The sequence below is a fragment of the Hoplias malabaricus genome, chromosome 13, assembly GCF_029633855.1.
Source record: "Hoplias malabaricus isolate fHopMal1 chromosome 13, fHopMal1.hap1, whole genome shotgun sequence".
Classification (NCBI taxonomy): Eukaryota; Metazoa; Chordata; class Actinopteri; order Characiformes; family Erythrinidae; genus Hoplias; species Hoplias malabaricus.
In genome coordinates this window covers 28,582,381-28,601,405 of record NC_089812.1, presented here as the reverse complement: position 1 = coordinate 28,601,405, position 19,025 = coordinate 28,582,381, and the positions used below count along the sequence as shown (strand labels likewise).

The 19,025-nt window shown below is 38.2% G+C and overlaps 1 protein-coding gene across 2 annotated transcripts; it reads right to left on the bottom strand.

Annotated features, from left to right (window-relative positions):
- Positions 1 to 1,565: 1,565 nt before the first annotated feature.
- Positions 1,566 to 18,866, bottom strand: tlk2 (tousled-like kinase 2). 2 transcript variants are annotated; one of them, XM_066641554.1, is made up of 21 exons: positions 18,318 to 18,866; positions 17,284 to 17,366; positions 14,739 to 14,810; positions 12,734 to 12,800; positions 12,403 to 12,446; positions 12,124 to 12,222; positions 11,680 to 11,787; positions 11,467 to 11,559; positions 10,594 to 10,704; positions 10,368 to 10,504; positions 9,896 to 10,045; positions 9,707 to 9,773; positions 9,501 to 9,598; positions 9,200 to 9,281; positions 8,218 to 8,309; positions 7,893 to 7,982; positions 7,553 to 7,722; positions 5,486 to 5,621; positions 5,168 to 5,279; positions 4,660 to 4,767; positions 1,566 to 3,737 (listed from the first exon to the last, which is right to left on the bottom strand). In XM_066641554.1, the coding sequence occupies exons 2-21, from the start codon at positions 17,362 to 17,364 to the stop codon at positions 3,564 to 3,566; spliced, it is 2,091 nt and encodes a 696-aa protein (XP_066497651.1). In that variant the 5' UTR covers positions 17,365 to 17,366; positions 18,318 to 18,866; the 3' UTR covers positions 1,566 to 3,563. The 2 variants fall into 2 exon arrangements, with proteins under 2 accessions (XP_066497651.1, XP_066497652.1); XM_066641555.1 differs by lacking the exon at positions 12,124 to 12,222.
- Positions 18,867 to 19,025: the final 159 nt, after the last annotated feature.

The following is a 19,025-nucleotide window of genomic DNA, read 5'->3' as shown; positions in this document are numbered from 1 at the left end:
AGACCATCCATCTACATTATGGCTGCAGTGTTAACATTTAAATGTGTTTCTTGCATCTGTCTTCTCACACATGCTAGCGAATGCACAGTTTACATTATACGACATAGAACAGACATGCTTTTGAGGCAATGGTTCAGCCTTCATGACGTTGAAGTTACATATTCATTGTATTAGCTCCACTTACCATTTAGGTGCATTTTGTTGTTCTACAATAACAGAATTCAGTCTGAGTACTGCTCTGCATACATTGTTGGCTTTTATTCGACTCGTAAAGTCAGGATTAATATAGAGCAATTTTATTTTGGTTTTAAATCATTCTCAGCACAACAGTGACACTCATGGTAGTGGTGTGTAGTCTTGCACTGGCATGAGTGGATAAGACACAGCAGTGCTGCTAGTGTTTAAATGTGTCACCGCTGGGCTGAGAATAGTTCACCAACCAAAACGATGAGCTGCCGTCTCAGAGTTTACATCTACAAGGTGGAGCACTAAGGTATATCTAACAGGGTGGACTGAGTAGGCACTGTGCTCAAATACTCCAGCAGCACTGCTGTGTCTGATCCACTTATACCAGTGCAAAGCAAACTAACACACCAGCAAGTCAGTGTCTCTGCAGTGTTGAGAATAATCCACAACCCAAATTATAGCTGCTCTCTGGTGGACTTATGTCCTGTCCTTTGAAGAACAGGGCGAAACGCGGTGCTAACAAAAGGTATGCACAACAAAAGAAACTCGAGTCTGTAATTGTAGAATATACAAAGTGCAATTATATGGCTACTGGAACTCAAAAAATGTACAATGAAAGAAGAAACATGGAGGTGGATTTAATGTTATGGCTGATCAGGGTATATTGCACATACTTTGAAATATCTGTAACGTCAATGAGATTTTGTTTTTACAAAGACTCTGACCTGAACTGAAGACAGGGCGTGTACAGATCAAGCCTGCAGCATATGCAGGTCTTATCTGTTTAAGGAAAACTTTGTAAACAAGCTTTTTAAAAAATACAAAAAAACAAAACAAAAAACAAAAACAAAAAAAATTTACTTTAGACACGTACCACAGAATATATGATGATACGCAATGTGAGAGAATGGCCTGTAAGTGAGGTTATATCTTATTAAAAGAACAAATCCTAAGAACCACTTTTGCAAAGCACAAAACTAGATTAAATGTTTATTCAAGTTAAGATGGATAGGCTAATTTAGGTTACTGACAGGTAGTAAATTTGCACCCATAGCCAACTCTCCAGTTTTTAAAGGGATTGAAAGCTCACTACATTTTGATTGATAAATTATGTTGAATTTATAATGAATAACATGAAATAATGGGCACAAAAGGCCAGCTCTGCTTTTTACAGCAAAAAAATAGTTTGTTTTGTGCTCCATAACTACAGTTTCTAAATTGGAAAAAGCTCCCCCTCTCTCTTGAACACTGTGTGGGCAATATATATATATATATATATATATATATATATATATATATATATATATATATATATATATATATATATATATATATATATAAAAGCTAAGTGCCAGCATACAAACCAAACATTTGTTCCGATTCAATCTGCCAAATAAATATGGCATAAACAGAATGCCTTATTTTGACATAATTTAAGCTAAACGTTATTCTTTATGGGAGCGCTGCCACACATCATAACTTAACACAGTGTGGCTCAGACAGGTAGTTATACATAAATATCTGTTTTATTTAACTGTTTTACTCTAGCCCTATTAGAACATATTTGAGAAGAGTACATTTTTTCTAAAACTACAAACCTTCTTTGGAGAACACTTGAGCACAAATATTTAGAAAACTGAAGATGTTTTTGTTAATGTTTCATTGCTAAACATATCTTTAAAATTCCACATCAAGAAGAAATGTCCTGGAAGCAGAGCAGCAATAAGCAATTTCAATGTCATCTCTAACTAATGTATTGATGCCCAAGTTGAACTGGACAAAACAACTGCAGAACTTATTCGTAGTGTGTAGCTTCCTTATAATAACAAACCCTAAACATGGTTTTGATATGAGTTCCTTAACCAAAATGAGATTACAGAACAAGACAAGAATATGCAAGGATTTTAACCAATAGTATTTAATGATCATTGCATTTTCTGCCCTGTACCCCTGTAACTATCCCCCCTCCCGCCAAAAAGTCCTCTTCCCCACACAGTAGACAATCAGGACCCGGAATCAGCTATTTAAACAGACCTAAATAAATATGTGTGTGTGTGTGTGTGTGTGTCTGTGTGAGAGAGAGTGTGTGTGCGCACACATGTGTGTAAACAAATGTGGGGGGGCGGGGGATGGAAAAAGGGGGAAAATAAAACAAAATCTAAAAACTTTCAAAAATTTAAATTTTTTTTTCTTAAAAAAAAAAAAAAAAAAAAAAAAAAAAAAAGGTACGTTAGACTTTTTTCCCTAATTTCAAACATTACATAGAACAGACTTGGGGCCACTGGTTAGTATCACTAAACCATCTACAATATCCTTCCTAAAATCCGTTTCATCAAGCAGTTAAAAAATAAAATAGAAAAAAAAAAAATCAAGTCAAACAGCACCACCTACAGGTAGAGCTAAGCTTTGGTCACATAAGGGATAAAAGAGAACAAGGCTGACCAACAACAAAGTTTGCAAAAAGAAAAGTTAGTTCACCGCACTGTTAAGACGTCATCATATTTGTCAAACAAAATATTAAAAAACAAGTTAACTTTTAAAAAGCTAATTTTAATGGGTTACTCTGATGCAACAACGCTATCTCAAACTGGAAAAAAGGGCTAAGTTTGAATGGAAATCGAGTAATTTTGAACCCTTTCCATGGGTCTATCCAAGTCTTAATTTAAAAATAACACAGTCAGAGATTTTAAGACAATAGGAACAGTTAGTCTTTATGATATTTTATGGATGTTTAAGCTGGGCTAATTAAAAAATGGGGGTCATTAATTCTTAAATCTTAAAATGGAGGGGAAAAAAAAAAAAAAAGCTGTGAGGGGTAGGGCAGGAGAGTTTGGAATCTTTTAGATCATCTTAAACAGAAAACATTTAAAAGGAGTCAGCAGCGGGCTTCTCCCACAATGTCACATTTATAATTGTTAAAAAAATAAATAAAATAAAAATCAGAAGATGGTTGAATGTATGTGTAGAGATGGTATCTGTGTGTTGTGGGGTGCAGGGCATGTACCAGTCCATGTCAAATATCCAAGTACTGTCAATTTCAACTGTCAAGTCTATCCTCTTCAGCTCCATTTTGTCCTTTTCTATTTGTAGCATGAAACCCACCAGCTCTTGTGATTTCTTTTTTCTCTCCCACTCTTAAGGGTGCTTTTATTCCCTCCACTCCCCACATTACAAGCTTTGAAATGCTGGGGAGAGGAAGAGGGGCAGAGAGGATGGACGTTATTCCAACCCTCCCTCCATCCCTCTTTTTCCTTGTTCCTGCTCTCTTGCTATGCAGGTAGAGGCAGGTCCTCTGCTACCATCAGAGTGGGGTGGGGGCGGATACGAAGCCCCACTCTCACTGCTCCGAATCAGACAGATGCAGATCGGCGGAGCACTCAGTTTGAGGCGCTGCTGCTTGAAGAGCTGGAGGTGGAGGCGATGGCTGTGTTGGAGTTGCTGATGGTGGCCACCGATTTACGGATATGGGGGAGAAGGAAGGGATCACTGGCCAGCTGATGAACATCAATACGATCCTCCTTTCGGTAAACCAGACACCGACGAATAAAGGCCTAAAAAGACACATTTAGCCATTCATTTATTCATTTAAATTAATACTCATATCCAATTACACAAATTAATAATGAGATGAACACCATGTTCTATTTAACAATACATTTTACCACCTCTGGAAAAATTCACTTTGTAGCAAATTAAACAATTTAAAATTAATAGCTAATGCTCACAGACCTGAACTAAGTGTTGGACTACATAGCCAACATAGATTTGTCGAAGAAAAATAGGAAAGGATTATAAAACTCCTTCAAGGAAATCCAAAATGAAGCATAGCAAAGAGAGCAATCACAGCATGTTGATGATTGGATGAAAGTGACATTCAGCGATGAATTACAAATCTGTATTGGCCAAAGAGAAAATTATCTGGTGCCATTTAAATGAAACCAAATAAAGACGATTCAGACAGAACATTTATGGGGGGAGGGGGAAAAAAATCTTGCAAAGCTGATTTATAAACTTTAATTCAAGAAAATCTGAACCAGCCTGACATCAGAAATCTGAGGTCCACGCTTCAGAGAATACAGGTGTCATATTTAGATAATAATTCATTAAAAGCATTTTATGTCATGTTGACGTATGTTACCTAAGTCATGATGTTAAGCAACAATAATTGTGGGATATGTTTTGTGTATGCTGCATAAAGTTTAAGTAGAAGAACAGGAGGGAAAGAAAAAAAGGAAACATCTCTAGTGTTGTGATTCATTGAGAACATTTTTGCCAGGACTAAAACGTTAATGTCACAAACTATTAAACAATTCTGTTACATATAAAACAAAACAAAGACTATAGGCTAATTAATGTTAGATAAATCACCCAGGTCTAATGGCTCCATAAATGTCACCTTATACTATAAAGGTGTTTTATTTATTTATTTATAAAAAAAAAAAAAAAAAAAAAAAAAAACACAACAAGTTGTACCTTAGCCTCAGGTGAAACTCCAGGTTTGGGAGGAAACTGCACCTCAGTGGCTTTGAGTATAGTGTTCTCCTGTAGAATATCCTGCTGTGACTGATTATGACCAAACGGCTAGAGGTGTAGAGGAAACACAAGTGTATCAAACTCTGAATTTTCAGCAGTGTGTTGGATTAATGTTTATGCATACATCAAGTTAAATGAATGCAAGAAATGGTAAGTTAGGATCTGTTCTTGAATATTTTTCAGAGATGGCATAGCATCTAGAATTCATGCCGCAGCCCCTGCTATCAATCAATCAATAAGTATAATCAAAAAACAAGTATAAACAAAAGTAAGTTATAATCCCTAGTTACAAATTCTCAGCAATGACAGTGAGCTATTAACATATCAAAGCAGCACCTCACTATACATTTTTTATATTTTGGCAAGAAACAAGAGCTTTTGTGGCTTCTGACTAACAGGCTTCTAAAAATGTCTCCCCCTATAAGATAAGACACAATGTTAATTTTACCTTTTTCCCATAGAGGCACTGGTAGAAGATCACTCCAACTGACCACACGTCCACTTTGTTGGAAATCTTAGGAGGCTCCTTTCCTACGACAAAGCATTCTGGGGGCAGGTACCTAAAGGAAGAGTATGCAGTATGGGAGATTTAACAACTGCTATTGAATATGAGAAAGTTCATATTTCTACATGAAACTGAAACATTATAATCTGTTACTTTGATCAGACAATGCTACTTAATTATATGCAGAGGCTAATTATTTATACATAATACAGACCATAATAAAAGGCACATAATAGTCTTTAAAAAAAAAACCACACTTACCAGTAGGTCCCAGCTCCTTGTGAAGTGAGTTCCATGCCATCTACACCATAGTTATCATCATCCATGATTTTGGACAAACCAAAGTCTGTAATCTTTATCTCCCCACAGGCCGTGCCATTAACCAGTAAGATGTTACCTATGCAACCATAAAAGTTGTAAGTCAAAACGCCTTCATAGCATAGCAGTAACTTTTCATAAATAAGTCAACCTGAAAGATTTAAGTCCAGTCTGCAAACCCCAAAGGATTTGGTTTGCAACCATGATGAGAGCAGTCTCCATTTTAAGACTGTTTTTTGAGTCAGTTTTTCTAATGTCTGATAGAAAACCAAAATGATACATACTCTGCTGCCATCTACAGGTTGTAGTGTGGTCACCACACTACACCCCAATCTTTACTAAGAGTATTTAATTCTACTTTCAGAGATAATATAAATATTAGTGCTGTCAATCAATTAAACAAACGTAAATAAACAAACGTACAATAATCTGACATTTATTGCACTGACTGAAGCTTGTAATAATTTAAATGTAAAGTAAAAAGATTAATGTAAGAGCAACACAATGGAATTATATTTATATTAGTAGTGTCAAAATATAATCACAGCAATACAGCTAAAATGCTATTAACTTCCCTGTATTTTTGGGAGGGATATAAAATGGTTCTATTTTACTATAATATCTCAGTGTCGTTTTGAGAATTTATGAATTAGAACCTCTTAGTTTGCTGAGAGTTTGCTAAAAGTTTCAGGGAGGGACTTAGCATTGGACATGGAGAAAATTAATGCTACCGTGCAGCTCATGGCTCAAACATGAAAACAAAAGAGAAGGAGAGTTAGGAGAGTATGATATTTAATACATACACAGATCAACCATAAGAGTATGACCATCCCTTTGTTTCTAACCTCACTGTCCTTTCACTCAGCTCGACTGAACACAGGAGCATACTGTAGCTCTACAATTAGACTGGAATCCATCTGTTGCTCTGTATACATTGTTCACCCACTTTCACAATGTTCTTCAAATGGTCAGGACCCCTAGAGGACCACCACAGAGCAGGTATGATTTGAGTGATGAATCATTCTTGGTGCTGCAGTGACACTGATGTGGTGGTGTGTTTGTGTTTTGTGCTGGTATGAATGGATAAGACACAGCAGTGCTGCTGAAGTTTTAAAGCCCTCAGTGTCACTTCTGGACTGAGAATTGTCTACTAACCCTAAATATTTAGCGAACAGTCTCATGTGCCCACTGATGAAAAACTAGATGACCAACACAAACTTTGCAGCAACAGATCAACTACTATCTGTGACTTTACATCTACAAGGTGGACAACTCGCACCAGCACAAGACAAATTAATACATCACCACCACATCAGTGTCACTGTATGGCTGAAAAGGATCCACCACCCAAACCATACCTGCTTTGTGCTGGTCCTGACCATTGAAGAACAGGGTAAAAATTAAAAATACAGAGCAGCAAATGAACTATAGTGTGTAGTTTTAAAACTACAAATTGCTCCTGTATGGTCTGGGGAACTCAGAATAGATAGTGAGTGTAGAAAAAAGGAGGTGACCATTATGTTATGTTTAATTATGTTTTATTAATGCTGAAATAAACCAAACCTTCTGAACCCAACAGCTACAACCCCTAATATGTAAAAAGTGTGAATTGTGGGAGGAAGTGGTGGCCATGTTTATTAAAATATTCATTAGCGTTATTATATTTTAATGTGTTAAATTCCTGTGTCCTTTAACATATAAATTTTGACAGCACTAGTAAAGATACACCTGTTATGTCTAATGTAATAATAATAATGTTGTTGTAACGGGTTAAACAGGGTTAAAGTATGTTGATAAATTGATTATTTTATGTCTACACATTCTTAATGGTTGCTACCAATGCCTTGTGTACTGGATGAACCGAAGTCACATGTTCAAAACACCATTCACATACTTACAGGGTTAAACACACATGAAAATTTTGCAGATTCAGATAAGGCCCAAAAACATTTGATATCTGTAGATAAAGCAGGAAAATGCAAAAGAGTATCAGGTGTGTCTGGGTTGTACCTGGTTTAAGGTCATAGTGGATAATCGGTGGGCGGATCTCATTCAGATATTTGAGTGCATTGACGACCTGCATGATGATGGACCGGCCTTCCTTCTCAGACATTAGTTTGTGCTGTTTCAGGTAGAAATCTAGATCGTTGCCCTCACAGTACTCTAAAACTGTGCAGAACCTAGAAACATACACAAAACACAAAATCCAAATTTTCATTTCATTTCACAATATTAAGAATGAAGCTCAAAGCAGTCAACGAGATATTTCACTTCATGTCATTCACCTTTTGCAGCTGAAATCACTAAACAAAGACTAATCCTCAGCAAGTAGGTAAAAGGAGTCTCTTACGAGTCAGTGTCCAGGGAAAAGTAGTCGTAGAGTTTGACTATTCTGGGATGGTCCAGCTCCTTGTGGATGCGGTATTCTCTGCAGGCATGTCTGAAACCATCAGCACGAAATATTTAACACTCCTTTCAGACAGCCTTAAAAGCACAGGCAGTGTGTGTGCAAAACACTGAATATAAGAGCATGACCAAACATGTTTAAAATAAATAAATTAATAAATAAACAAATGTTCTGATTTCTAAAACGTGCAGCTTTAAAAACAGAGAATGTTTAATGTATTGCTTAACAGCAGTTCATGTTTAGGACATGTAAGAAAACGGTATCCTACTTGTGGTAGTTCTCTTTCTTCTCATCTCTCCAGTTTTTATTGAGCTGATGGATTTTTACAGCCACATACCTCTGCTCTGTCAAGTCGAAGGCCTGAAATAGCAGCAGAAAATGGAGAATGTAAGGAAGTCTGTTACATAATCTACTAAAATGTAAAGTTCAGTACAACACCATGTACCAAACAACCTGAATAATCAAACATGCTTAATTACCTGAGTACCATATAAAAATATTATGCACATTAAGAACTTAAATTAAAAAAAAAAAAAAAAAAAAAACACTGAAAGGAACACTAGGTGGTAATTTTACCTTAAATCTACATCTTCAAATTAATTATGGTGTTTTACTGATTTGTAATAGGGAGAATAGAGCCCCTGTTGCAGAAACTGCAGTGTATTTTGACAGGTATGAAAGATACCTGTCAAAATACACTGAAGTAAGATTTGGAAGAAGGTAAACTCCTAAAAACCATGGTTCTACAAGGGTTTGTTATTTAAGGACATTGTCCTATAGAGAAACCTAAACACTCCTTTTGAAAGGGGTTCTTCAGCTTGATGGTGAAAGTGCTATAAACATTTCTATATAGCACCTTTTAGAGAAGGGTTCTCTATGGCACAAAAACAGTTCTACTATTGTAACAAGCTTGACATTGTAACTTTTTGTAAGATTTCTCTTAAAATGGTGCTACAGAAAACCATTTATAGCACTCTCTCCATCAGTCTGAAGCACCTCTTCATGACACATAGAACCCGTCGATCCTAAAAAAAAAATCTTTAATATGAAACCCTTGTAGAATACATTTTAAGTGTGTATGAAAACCACCCCCCTCTTCTTCACCCTTAGCTTCAGGATCTGTAACAGGACAGTCTCTATTACAGGTCAGTGGAACATCACAATGATTTTGAAAGTGCAATCTTAAGGTCAAAAATACTACCTAGAGATGTTTTAAAGAAAAATGTATTTAATGAATAAAGCTCCCCGACCTTGTATACTTCACTGAAGCCTCCTCTGCCCAGCAAATGAAGCAGCAGGTAGCGATCATTCAGTGTGGGGTGATCTTTGAACCTGCCATGAAAAAGGAGGAAGGGGAAAAAAAAAAAAAAAAAAAAAAAAAAAAACACACATTACCGTCTGAACCTCCAAATTGTCTGCTGTTATTCAGAAAAAAACCTACACAATCTAAAACATTTTGTTCAAAACTAATACAAAGTCAGGTGTTAATCTCACCATCAAACCCAAGTGAAGATTGCAAGAGTTTAACAACAGAACAAAAACCAAACTTACTGGGAATTGTCTTCGTTATGTATTCTTTTTAGTTCTCGGATGTGAAGATTACGCACTCGCTCTAACCGTTCCAATTCAACCTGAATCTCAGCCTCCTCCTACGTAACACAAATGCAGATGTTTCTCGATACAGCTAAAGTTACATATACTAAGCACAGAAGCAAGAAACAAATACTTGTGTGTGTGTGTGTATGCATGCTGCATACCTTTTTAAGGTGGCCGAGCCTCAATTTGAAAATCTCTTCTTGCTCGTGATATTCTGCTAATGATAACCTGTCAGTATATAAAAAAAAAAGTCAAAAAACAATGACCCCAAAAAAACACATTGAAGAACAAATATGCCAAACAGTGTATACATCCAGACAGACCCTCCTTCGCTGACCCTCTCTACTCACATTTCATTCTCTGCACCATTGCTCTTGTTCTTGCGTTTGGGCTCCAGGCTTGGGGGTGGGGTCTGGGCTGCGTTGGGGGGTTTCTTCTTAGCAAGGAGCTTTCTCTGCCTCTCAATTTCCTCTCTCTGTGAGTTCACCCTCTCCTGCTGCCTACACACACACAGATAAAAAAATTGAGCGGTGGACACACAACACAACTGTAGGAATCACTGATAATTAGTGGCACAATTATACAATGCCTGGGTAAATTTGAAATGCAAATAGAATAGAAGTATTGATGCGCATATGTATGAAAAACACATGCTTTTCTAATAAAAGTATTCATTATTTACCCAAGAAATGTTAATTTGTTGTGCTGGCAGATAATTAACAATATAACTTTTACACTGCATGTATTAATATTGCCTAGGTTCTGAAAGGCACACATACATTTGTCTTATTTGTCTCGTTGTATATGTGATATCTGACTTACTTGACAAGGTTCTGAAAGGCGTAGCCATCAGTCCACTGCTCAGTGAAGGAAGCACCATGCCGTACTGTAGTGAATTGACCCAACCGTAGACGGTCCTGCATGCTCTTATCCCTGCAAGCCATCTTTTCCTGCTTGGACTACACAGCACACCCATTCACACGAACACAATCACCATAGGCTCCAACGTTGCAACAACAGAGAAACAATAAAGTGGAAAGACACACACCTTCTCAATGAGCAGCTTTTTGCTCATGGTCACACATTTGTTGAGGCGTTCTTTACATCGCTCCAGCATTCTCTGTTGCTCATCAATCTGTCTGCGCAAGTCACAGTTCACCTGCAGCACACACAAACATCTTGAGCAATAATATTTTCAAAAGAAGCCCAGCAATAAAAAGAATGAAATAAAGTGATTGAAATATTCAAGAAAATAAATGCTGAGTTTTATCTGGTAGGGAATAAGACAATAATATAATAATATTGTTACCACAACAGATTAAATCATGAGGTTTAAGGATTACATTTTTGCTACTACCTCATGTCTGTTTTAAATTATTCAATAAAAATGTAATAACATGACACCTGTACAAATGCATATTCTGGTACCCCTATGTATTGTTAATATACAGTATAGCCCTAGCACAGCATATACTTAATTTCAAAAAAGTGTGCATGCGGGAATTCATTCATTCATTCATCTGTAACCGCTTATCGAGTTCAGGGTCGCAGTGGGTCCAGAGCCTACCTGGAATCATTAGGCGCAAGGCGGGAATACACCCTGGAGGGGGCGCCAGTCCTTCACAGGGCAACACAGACACACATTCACTCACACCTACGGACACTTTTGAGTCGCCAATCCACCTACCAACGTGTGTTTTTGGACTGTGGGAGGAAACCGGAGCACCCAGAGGAAACCCACGCGGACACAGGGAGAACACACCACACTCCTCACAGACAGTCACCAGGAGTGGGAATCGAACCCTCAACCTCCAGGTCCCTGGAGCTGTGTGACTGCAACACTACCTGCTGCACCACCGTGCCTCCCGCATGCGGGAATGTACATGCTACTTCTGAACAAGGCTCTCACTGCCATCCCTACCCTGAGCAGATCATCAATGCGCCCCTCTTTCTTCTCCAAGTCAGAACTTTTGCTGTTTTCCAGTGCAGCCAATTTCTCCAAAGTCAACTCCGACTGAGACAGGGGAAAAAAAGCAAGAGATCATCAACAGTGGCTCTATTAGTATATGCATTATCTTCTTAATCATTCTTAACTGTGGATTGTATTAAAGACAGTCTGACTGGGGGTTGTTACCTGTGTTGCTCGGTGCTGCGTGTGAGTAAAGGCTGGTTTGATGGGACATGAGGGGTGAGAATGGTCTGTGTTGGCTGATCCAAGAGAGGAGGGGCTTCCCTGCTGCACCTGTCAATTACATTTTCATTGATCTACATTTACATTACATTTATCTAAAACAGCAACAACAACAACAATAATAAAAAATCATAATTATCATCATCATCATTTGCTAGCAAGGCATAAGCCATTATGAGTTACAGAAACCAAAGTCTGTTAGATCAATCCCTTAGAAATAATTTAAATGACCGAATATTAGAGATGACGTCTGGATAAATGAAGAGGTCAACAGGACCCCAAAAGAGTCTGTAAAATATGAGTAGCTGCAGAGAGCATCTCTTAAGGAAAAAGCAGGAAAGAGAGCAAAGTGATAGAAAAGAGTGAAGGAGAGAGCAAGTGACTCACTGCAGCGGGAGGGTTGGACAGAGAGTGCTGTGGAGAGGACCGCACCACAGGAGGTATACCACGCGCCGGACTAGTGCCAGCACCACAACCCCCAGCAAACTGCAAAGAGATGGGGAGAAAAGAGAAGGTGATAAGTGTTAAAAAGAGGGAGAAGTTAGTATCTGTTATCAGGTCTTGAGAAGTCATTCCAATTTTAAACAAACTCCTGAGTTTAAAGAAAATAGTTGATATATTATACAAGATACATTTTTAGATGTTTTCTTTCGCAACAGAACCTACCTCGAAATAATCACTGATCTTGTGTCCTCGGCCGCCTGCTTTACCTGGCAGAGGGGAAAAAGAAAAACATGGACAAAAGGTCAAAACATACTCATATATTCAGAATGTGCCAAAAGGCTGGACAAGACACCAGATAGCTTTGAAATATTTAATCTAATTCAGCCAAACAGGAGGATTCAATGAGTGTCTAAGTCTTAGTACCTACATAAAATGCTGTCTCATCTAAAACACTGGTAGATTAAATGTAAAGTCTTTGGCAGATGAACTCTTGTAATAAATAGAAGCCATAACAGTCATTGCCAGTGATATTATGGCTCTACAAGCCTCTAACCTTGGCTGTCAAATGGGTCTCCTTTCCTCTTACGGGTCCTCTGGTCGTTAGACTTCTTCTCAGGTGTCTAAGAAAACAAAAGCATGTGAAAAACAGAAAGACGGGGATACAGAGATAGAAGAAGAAACCCAAGACAAATTCATAGAATAGTCAAAGAAAGGGCAGAAGTCAGAGAGCAAGAGTGTGCAAAGGAGGAGCAGAGGGAAAGAGAGCCAGTAAGACAGCAAATGAGAGCAAGAGAAATGCAAGTGAACATGAGAAACAAAACATGAAAGTGAGTGAGGGAGAGAGAGAGAGAGAGAGAGCAAGAGCAAGATGGTAAGGGTAAACAAGAATTCATGACATCACTTCATTCCAAACCTATTCATTCCAGACATTTCCATGAAAGCAATTGCAACGGTGAGCTCATATAACCTGTAGACTAGACAGCAGCTTCACCAGACTAAACAAAACAGTACAGCACTAATGTGACCCCCATTAAACAACCTCATCACTGCACACACTCCATCAGCACTACCCTACTGTCCTCAAAACTTCAAACAACACAGCAACTTGTAACTGCCAGAATATTTCACTTTAAAGTTAAGCATTACACCAATGTAAAGATGACCATGACCAACGTTGTGCCTCGTTGTATGGACTGCAGACTGTATGCATTTATTTACTGACAGGGTACAGTTATATTCCTAAATCAATATGGGTATGATTCCCAGCAATATACTGAGACACTAATTCCTGTGTGCTTTCTCTATCACAAATACTTTATATACACAAATAACACATAAAAACATGTGCAAGTATTGTAAATAGATCCCTTAAAATAATTTACCCAGAACCCTGTCCTGGCACAATACTTTACAATAAATGATTTATTTATTGTAAGAGTAACAGTTAAATCCTGAAGTGTTAAATATTAAACTCAACTGGGTTGTAATTTTAAAATTGATCTAACAGAAAGCACATATTTATCATGATACAACATACAAACAGTGCTTCTTCTTAACAGCCCACCCTAGATTAGCTAAATGTTTTTGATAAGTTCACAATTGTAAATAACCAAGGTGTCTGAGGCCTAGAAATTGGGACCTGGAATTGAATAGAGGAGACTTGGCTGGCTGAAATCACTGCCCAAAAAATCTTGGCTGTATCTCACTTATGAGTGACTGTCCATCTAAACAGGCACCTTTAGATTTAGCGGAGCCATATACTTTATTTGATTTGAATTAATAATATTTTGCTTTATTTATTGCCTTATTTATTCTTAAACATACTCCTTTGTGGCTGTCACATGCCACATGGCCTTTTCCACAGCAGTGATTATAGGAACAGTGAAAACTTGGAATTTAATGATAAAAATCACAGAATACAGGAATGCATAAATGTATCAAAATCATAACAGAAACAGAAGTTGCTTCCCTTAACAGACATATCCTTAGATTTGTAACTCGATTTCTGCCTTTTATAAATTGTATCCACATCTAGAGCTGTGTGTGTAAACATGCATGTTGTCACTGTCTAAAGAAAAAAAAATGCATAACCATTTTTGTCAGTTTTAGTTTCCTAAATAATTTTAACTCCGCAGCTGCCGTCACAGAGTGAAAATTTCATGGTGAATTGACCAATAAAAATGCTTCAAAATTTCTTGGAATAAAATCCTTCCTTAGAAATTTAAGGTTTTTTCCTTCTCTGGTCAAGTTACTATTTTAGAGATACATGCTTTGCATCAAACAGCGACAATATGGATGCACCTCCAACAATGAAAATAAATAACTATTATAAACCAGTATATCTCTTTTGAATCCAAGCATTCCAAAAACACCTTAAATAGTTATGGCTTTAAAGAACCTTTTTAAACCCTTTTTCTATGAAAAGAACCCCTGACTAATATCTCAGTTAAAAGCTATAATACAGAGATGCTACACATTACTGATATATTCATTCTGCCAGTTTTACCTCAATTCACAAAACTTGACATAAGTTGTGTGTGTCTGTGTGTTAAACTAACCTCAAGCTCCTTGTCACTCAGGGAGCCCACGCTACACAGACTCTGATTGGATGATTCGTTGTGCCCAGAACCCTACGGAGAGAATACAAAAAGCAAGTGAATAAACAAAGAGAGAACTAAATTCAAACAGACAAACAAGTTGATGAGAACATCCTGTTTACAACAGCATTACTCAATTTCAGTGTCCTTTATGCCAAACGCAGCTCTTTATGATCCCTTGACATTTTATCCATCCCATTAGACCCAAAATTGCAGTGCCATTGAGTTTCAAGGTTGCACAGAGATGGGTGGGTGAGAGGATAGTGTTAGTCTATTTTGTAACATATATTATTTTTCTTTCAGGACATACTGGGCTCAGTGTTAAAGCAAAAAACATCCATTATTCACAAAGGAAGCAACACTGAGGGCTCTCTCCTGATGCACCTGACTTGCACTGCATGAGGTTGATGCAGTCAAATGTTTCCACTGGGACTGCACAGTGATTCACAGCCTAATAGTCTCTGCAGCATGGGTTTCCACAACATGACAAATCGTAAAAACACACAATTATTGGATTCTGCTTGGCACTACACCTTAGGCATTAAATTGGAGCAATCTTGAGCGCTCCAGTGCTTTGATGAACTACAGCCATTTGAGCACTCTCAGAGAAAAAAAAAAAAAATTTAAATCCACAAAGCTCTTGCTTGAGGCATTTCTTGCATTAGACAGTTCATTATCAAACACTTCACCACTATTTTATCCAAGTCATTCACTTAGAAAATCAAGCGGACTAAAGCTGCTAGGTTCACTGTGAACGTGACAGATTTAGATATTTTCTTAAGTCAAAAATATATCCACGTGCTATAGAAAAACAAGGATAACAAATGTGACAAAAGACGCTTGCAAGAAAATATTTACATAAATTTATACAAATGAAAAATAAAAACAAAAATTCATTTACCAATAGAGCTCAAATTAGGAATGTACACTGTGACACTCAGTTCTGAGATGTGTAAGAAATAGTGCCAAAGTGGCTTTGCTTTTACCTAGCCTGGTGACACTAACACTAAGATCATACATTTAAACTGAACAATATCTGAAGACGAAGGCGATTAACACTGAAGGTCAAAATTTATTTTAATTAACAGGTCTTAATTTATGCCCACCTCAATTAATTGTGCAAACCAAAGCATAGCCAATCAAAGGTCATAAATGAGAGGATAACAAACCAGCAGATACAAAAAATATAGGTTAAATGTAAAGTGAGTGAAAAGGGACTACATTAAGAGACATTGAGGAGGGAATGGCTTATTATCTTAATTGGCTTAATGGCTGGCATGCACTGTGTGGTCCCATTTTTAAGCCTGATTTCTGCACTGCCAAAGAAGGGTGTATTCACCCGGGCGCAGTACGCAAGCGTGATTACTAACCATTGCTGATTACTGAAATTGATGTCAGTGAAGCGATACTCACTGTAAACACATTTAGTGGCAAAGAGACCTACTCTGGTCTATCATCTGGAATATTTGCTGAAAAATTTGGTAAAATATGCTTCTTTTTAACCATTTGCCTCCTTAAAAATCATTTTATATGTGCCGAACAATTAAATGAAAATCACTACAAATCATAATCAATAAACCTGTAAGACATGTTGGAGTGCAAAAGGTCACTGCCAACATAAATCACTCCAAATTCCTGTGTATAATGGATTTATTCTAAATAAAAATCACAGCCTCTTTTGACACAAGCATGCTTGGGCCATGTACATTAAATGCACTGTGAACACCAGCCACCATATGAGGCAACTTGACCACGTGCAAGTGCAAAATTTCAGGATCATACTCAGTATCAGCTTTCTTAGCTTTAGACATGCAGTACAAGCTGGAGTAATTATGTGCAATTAACTACTTAAACAACCTATGACAGTAATATTTCTGAAATTCATCACTTGTCTTGCGGTTTGAGCAGTCTTTCATAAGAGATTTACCTTAGAAGTTGCAGACAACACATGCCCATATAAACACAACTACTGCCCCAGTACAGCTGAACAGGATCGACCTTTGCCGTAACCCAATCTGCGTATACCAACTTCGTTTGTTACTGACCAAATTTGACAGATCAGAACTAGGTATTAAGTTAATACATCGACATTTTATAAACTGACGTGACAAACCAATCCAAAGGGCAACTTCTGTGCTACTAACGCACATCAACTCATGGTGTTAATTTCAATCCACAGTGTGACACAAGTTAGCAAAGCTGCTGTAGCACACTTAGTCAATAAGTAAGTGTGTTTGGTACTGAGGCACAAAGGGCATCATTTTAAAACAAATGGCTTTATCAGAAACTATCAACAGAGAGAGCTGTCTGTAGAAGCTGTGTTCCACATATGGTCTAAGAACATATATTGTGTGTTTGTGGCGTAATGAGGTGGGGGATTCAAATGTGCAGTGGGAGATGCCTCTAAATCACAGGTTGTACGCCTGGCTTAAGACAAGACAAATAACAGACAACAAGAAAAATGATGGGATAAAAGATGAAGAGGTTTGGCTGGGTGTGGGCAGACCTTGGCGACTCCAACCCCAGTGAAGCGTGCCTCCAACAGCTCCTGCCGCCGAGGATCCAAACTGTGCAGTTCCTCCATCATGACTGGGGGAGAGAGGGGGAAAGAGAGAGAGAGAAAATGGTTTGCATCTGATTATGTAGCCATAGTGACGCTGACGGATTGATACCACGGTAATGTGTATGACATGTTGAGTCATGTGTCACCATGTTTTTTTCGAGACTTTTCTTACACTTCCCTCCCCCCCTCCCCACCTCACGTCAGTCATCCGAATCCATAACAATCAATAAAACACCTTCACATCCTCAATGAGTTATAGTTATTTTATAATAAAATCACAATCCCGTGCTTTCTTTACACATTTCCAGCTCCATCATATTTCCACAGAAGCCCAAAGCCAGGTTATTTGAGCTGAGTTGAGCTTCGATAGCTTCATTACTTCATTAGGTCAGCACTAGGTTTAGGGAGGTGGCTGGATGGAAAAAAAAAATACTAAAACTAAACTGACCAGCTAACCATTTAGCTACACAACTATTAATTCACTGTGGAAGTTACTTTTAGTTCAATTCGCTGAAAATACAACAAATAGCACTCATTATTTATTAACCCATCGCACTTGCATACGAAAAAAGACTTGTTTTGCTGTAGGTTAAACGTTTCTGTAATATTTAAAGAGCTATGTATTGTGCTAGCTAACTACCACGTTAGCTTCTTATTCGAATTTTCGGTTCCACCTTAAACGGTGCTGCGGTTACATTCTGGCAACAACATTTAAGGTGGAACGGGAAAGTCGAAGGAGGAGCTGGGAGCCAACTTCAGCCTCATGCGAGCTTGAACCATCTTGCCTGTTGGCGTTTCGAGAAACACCGATTAAATTAGCTCCGAAAAACGTCCTGAAATATTTTTTTGGTCTCATTCCTCTACTAACTGACCACTGCAAGTCAATGAATAAGCAGCTTAACCCACTAGTTAGCATCTTACACAGAACAGTTTAACAGTGGGGCAGATTTCTAACAAGTTTCAGCACTAATTTTTACCTGAAGTGGTGATGGTGCTTTAACTTGGGTCCGTCTGTCTTCTTTTGGTTTAATGTCCGACTTCTCTCCCTCATCCGCCTCCTCCTCCTCTTCTCGTGTTTTTAAACAAATGTTAGCCCGACATTTCTGAGCAAAGGCCTCGTCCAAAGGCCGGGGCTCGAGGCCTCGATACGGTCAACCTCTCCCTCTCTTTCTCCTTCTGCTGAAAAAGACCAGTTTCCGAACCTATGCGGCTACGCTGAGCTCCTTTCTTCCTTACAAAGCAATGGCATGTTGCCCGCACCGTTCACACTCCGTCCACCATCGCTCCGCTTCTTTATTTCACCCACAGCGGAAAAATAGCCTTAAATCTCGACCTCTCTCTTCGCCTCCGATCCCGACTCTCTCCTCCGGGTCAACGGCGCCGAACCGCCCGCTGAGATCAAACCAAAAAGAACGGCTGGTTCCGTGCGACTCTAAATGCTCTCCCCTTTCCGTTCCGCACAAGTCCAGTTCAGTCCAAACCGAAACGATTCGGTTCGATTCGGTTCTCTGCTTTTCAAATGTAAACAATGTGTACGATTCTCCAAGCGCATGGCCACGCCCCATTTTCAAAGCAATTCTTCCAATTTCCCAACATTTCTGCATAATTCAATCATCCAGGTGAGAACAGAGCCAGAGCTGTTTACAGAGACCTGACACCTACATGTATTCAGTTGCACCAGATTC